This window comes from Electrona antarctica, assembly GCF_951216825.1.
Source record: "Electrona antarctica genome assembly, chromosome: 6".
Classification (NCBI taxonomy): domain Eukaryota; kingdom Metazoa; phylum Chordata; class Actinopteri; order Myctophiformes; family Myctophidae; genus Electrona; species Electrona antarctica.
In genome coordinates, this window is record NC_136811.1 from 50,796,062 (window position 1) to 50,801,127 (window position 5,066).

Here is a 5,066-nt window from a genome sequence, read left to right on the forward strand (position 1 = left end):
AAATATAATTTAAAAAAACTGTAAAAAAAAGTTTTGGTATTTTTTTTTTTTTTTTAGGTTTTCTGAGCTCAATTGCACCCTAACTTTTAATATTCAGTAGATTTTCTGTGGTTCTGATGCTCTGATTTCCCTGCTGTTTGTGATGTCACAGCCTGAAAATCCCATACATGTCAATGGGATGTCACTGTTTTCACTGTTTTGCCTGTTTTCATTGCAGCTCCAAAGGCTTCCAAACCCCAGAGAAAACTCCAGAACCACAGAAAATCCACTGAATGTTCAAAGTTCAGGTTTTGTGGGTGTAATTAAGGTCATAAAACCTAAAATAAAAAATAAAAATAAATGAAAATGAATGTCATGAAACCTTTAAAAGTCAAAACAAAAGAGTATGAAGATTTTTAACGGGCATGTTTCCGTCCACTACACTTATGCGCAGTTGGTGGCGCCAATTATCCAGATAGGTGAGACGTACATTATTAGAGCCATCAGCACAAAAAGATTGTGGGTGGTTTCTTTTGTTGATTTTTTTACCCATTTTCTCACCAATTTAGTCGTTAAGCCAATGTATTCATTTCTGTGTTATCATCACTGCTGTTGTATCCTACTGACACACCTGCCAGTGAGGAGCCCCCACCGAGAGGACGTATAGTACAGCCTTCCTCCTTACTCCTCCCGCCCAAAACTCCCCGCTGACAGGTGCCGCCTCCTCAGCCCCGTAGGAGTATGTGCTGTGACTAATTATCACCCTCTCTCTAGCCCACCTCGCCTCCCCCGAACAACACAGGCCCATTGTTTTCGTGTGCAGACGCTCGACAAAGCGGATGCACCACGGTGGATTTGAACCCACAACCTCTGCTGCGGTGGCGGGCCGAATACTTTCACCACGGCGCCTCCAGGGAACTTTTTAAAGAACATTTTCTTCTCGAATCTTGTCTAATTCTATTTCTTGCAAATATTCACACTTTCCAATGCAACGCTTCGAAATATGTTTATGGAAATTGCTTATCGTCAACTTGAATGGCGTGTTAAATTGGAGTGTGTGTGTGTGTGTGTGTGTGTGTGTGTGTGCACCTTTCTCCTGCGCTGGGCTCCCTTTGCTCCAGGAACAGCCTCACACACCACAGAGATGGCTTCTCTGAAAAAGCAACACAAAAAGGTTACACACACACTCTCTCTCTCTCTCTTATACATACATTATGACACCATGCTCTCTCTTACACACACATTTTGATTAGCAGAGCTCTGGCGGAGGCTGATAGAGTTTACCCCCCCACCCCCCCCCCCCCCCCCCCCCGCGGCCAAGCATCTCTACGGAAAACTATAGAGAAAAAAACACCAGGATTCCACAACGTTATAATTTACAGCAGCCATGCATGCACACACACACACACACACACACACACACACACACACACACACACACACACACACACACACACACACACACACACACACACACACACACACACACACACACACACACACACACACACACACACACACACACACACACACACACACACACACACACACACACACACACACACACACACACACACACACACACACACACACACACACAAAGACGGAGGGCTCGCGGGTGAAATGAGAACGGAACAGAAAATAAAAAGGCGTGAGGAGAAAGAATGACATAGGAAGGTGGGTGGTGAGAGAGAGAGAGAGCGAGAGAAAGAGGTTGTGTGTGTGTGTGTGTGTGTGTGTGTGTGTGTGTGTGTGTGTGTGTGTGTGTGTGTGTGCGTGCGTGCGTGCATGCACGTGCAGACAACCAACTTTCCTGGTTCCCAACCACACACACCATTCTCCCCCCACGTGAACAAATGAATGGGTGTTGATTTGTTGGCATGTATTGTTGTATACAGAGCTGAGAGACAGACAGGGAGGAGAGACAGACAGGGTAGGAGAGACAGACAGTAGGACAGCTGAGAGACAGACAGTAGGACAGCTGAGAGACAGACAGTAGGACAGCTGAGAGACAGACAGGGTAGGAGAGACAGACAGTAGGACAGCTGAGAGACAGACAGGGTAGGAGAGACAGACAGGGTAGGAGAGACAGACAGGGTAGGAGAGACAGACAGTAGGACAGCTGAGAGACATACAGTGTAGGAGAGACAGACAGTAGGACAGCTGAGAGACAGACAGGGTATGAGAGACAGACAGTAGGACAGCTGAGAGACAGACAGTAGGACAGCTATACTATGCTATATAGAGTCTGAAGTCAGAAATTAGGACAGAACATCTGATATTGAAGTTGGCTCTCACCTGGTGACCTGGGTTCTGGTACTGAAGTAGTATTAAGTATATTACGGTATTGAAGTTGGCTCTCACCTGGTGACCTGGGTTCTGGTACTTAAGTAGTATTAAGTATATTACGGTATTGAAGTTGGCTCTCACCTGGTGACCTGGGTTCTGGTACTGAAGTAGTATTAAGTACATTAGGGTATTGAAGTTGGCTCTCACCTGGTGACCTGGGTTCTGGTACTGAAGTAGTATTAAGTATATTAGGGTATTGAAGTTGGCTCTCACCTGGTGACCTGGGTTCTGGTACTGAAGTCCAGAGCTCTCATGGACTGCAGCACCTCCACACAGCCCATGTACTGCAGACAGGAAACAGTTAGTCACACAGCTTATGTCACTTCCTCCTATCCACACAGCCCATGTACTGCAGACAGGAAACAGTTAGTCACACAGCTTATGTCACTTCCTCCTATCCACACAGCCCATGTACTGCAGACAGGAAACAGTTAGTCACACAGCTTATGTCACTTCCTCCTATCCACACAGCCCGCATGTACTGCAGACAGGAAACAGTTAGTCACACAGCTTATGTCACTTCCTCCTATCCACACAGCCCATGTACTGCAGACAGGAAACAGTTAGTCACACAGCTTATGTCACTTCCTCCCATCCACACAGCCCATGTACTGCAGACAGGAAACAGTTAGTCACACAGCTTATGTCACTTCCTCCTATCCACACAGCCCATGTACCGCAGACAGGAAACAGTCACACGCGCACAGACGCCGCTTAGGCACATAATGTGTGTGTGGGGACTAAAGTGTGATTGGTTAGCCGATTTGCTCGTCTACATATGACCTGAATTTTCCCTTCATTGTCAATGACATTTAAGGTTTGTGTTGCCACAAATTTACATTATATTTGACAGACATATGACCTATTTTCTCCTTTCATTGTCAATGGCAAATATGAGTCGATTTGCTCGTCTACATATGACGTACATTTGCCCTTCATTGTCAATGGCATTTAACCCATTCAGGCCTGACGTCAAAATTAAAAATAAAGGTTTTCTAAATCATGACAATTTTCTGGAAGATTTGAGGCACATTTTAACGATTTTTCAAAAATAGCAGACCTACAAGCTATGAACTTGTAGATCTGCTATTTTTCAATAGCTAAAGTTTAACGTAACTTAAAACACCAAAAGGGGTTCCCTCACTTCACACTTCACCTGTGTGAAGTGAGGGGCGCTCTTATCATCGTACTGTACGTCATCATGGATCAATTCACACTGGCCAATTAGAATGGCAGTAGCCTGTTGCCACAATATCATATTTGGCGGACATTTGACCTAATTTCTCCTTTCATTGTCAATGGCAAATATTGAGACGTGTGGGGAGGGGCTAGCACCCCTCAAAAAAATAAAAAAAATAAAGAAAGTTCATGTGTATATTTTATTGATATATTTTTTTTCTTGATTTTTTTTCTTGAAATAATCAACACAATAATAGCATTAACCCCTCTGGGTGGGAACTTTGTGTTTTAAGGATTATGTTATACTTCAGCTATTGAAAAAAAAGCAGATCTACTAGCTCGTAGTGCGGCACCGAGTGCCGCACTACGAGCTAGTAGATCTGCTATTTTTTGAAAAATCGTGAAAATGTAGCGCAAATCTTTGAATATAGATTCTTTCAGAGCGAGCATTTTTAACTCAAATCTTTGCTTCTGGGAGGGTCCCTGGAACTACATGTTTACATAGAACCAGAGGGTTTTCAGTAAACCGTTAGAATCATCCCCAGATCTAAATGGGTTAATAATAGTAGTATTAGTAGTAGTTGTAGCTCACCCTGACGCTGTAGGACACTCCCTGGCTGCTGACCACCGTGTCCGAGTGCAGCCATCCCCTGGTGGGCTTGTTGACGAAGGAGCCGTGCCGCGTCCACTCGTCTCCTCCCAGCTGCCCGCCCTCCACCCGCGCCCTCCGGGACGCTCCTCCACCCAGCCGGTTCATATCCTGCAAGGAAGGGGGAGGAGGGGGAGGGCGAGAGGGAGCCGTTAGAGCGGGGCGACGCGGCGATGCCAGAGTCGGCGGCGGCAACGAGGGCGGTGGTTTGGCGAGCGCGGTGGTGGCGACGGCGGTGGCCTGTTGTTGTTGCCTGGAGGGGGAGGCCCAGGAGGAGGCCCGCAGGCCTGGGAGCAGGGTGGCGGGCATGCCCAGGCGCAGAGCCCCCATCCTGGGGAAGAAGGAGCACAGCGTGGTGGGGCTGCTGTTGTTCTCCGCCGCCGTGCGGGGGACGGGCGAGGCGGGGGGCAGGATGGGGGCGAGGGAGGAGGAGGAGAGAGAGGAGGGCAGGAGGCCCGGCAGGGAGGAGGGGGAGGGGGTGAGGGGCGTGTCCTCCTCGGCCGAGCTCAGGGACTCGCTGCGGAAGTGCGCGTACTTGGCTTTGGGCGCGAGCGCCATGCCCGGTGGGTCGGTTCACAGTTTCTCTCCGCACTCTCGCGTTGTTTCTTCTTCTTTCGGAGTCTCGCTTATTTTATTTTTCCTCAACGTGAACGGATCGTCCGTCCGCTTCCGCCGGCCCGGCGTCCGTCCTCTATTGGCGACGCGTCGTTAAAAACGCGAACGGGCGAGCAGGGAAAAGAGGAGAGGAAGCGAGGGGACGGCGGAGAGGAAGAGGAGCATGATGACATCGGCTGCTCGTTTGGTTAGCTCGGAGGAGAGAGAGAGAGTTCTTCTTCTTCTTCTCTTGCCGGAGTGTTTGAGGGTTACATGGCGTTCATCTATTGGCTGTTGTTTTGTGTATTTAGCAGCA

General features: G+C 48.1%; 1 protein-coding gene across 1 annotated transcript in view; it reads right to left on the minus strand.

Annotated features, from left to right (window-relative positions):
* Positions 1-4,714, minus strand: part of shc1 (SHC (Src homology 2 domain containing) transforming protein 1) — a gene marked incomplete at its 5' end in the record, with an annotated part of 25,298 nt that extends 20,584 nt beyond the window's left edge. Inside the window, 3 exons of the mRNA XM_079502566.1 lie at positions 1,069-1,132; positions 2,542-2,612; positions 4,100-4,714. Coding sequence (XP_079358692.1) covers positions 1,069-1,132; positions 2,542-2,612; positions 4,100-4,714 — 750 coding nt within the window. The remainder of the gene's footprint in view (positions 1-1,068; positions 1,133-2,541; positions 2,613-4,099) is intronic.
* Positions 4,715-5,066: the final 352 nt, after the last annotated feature.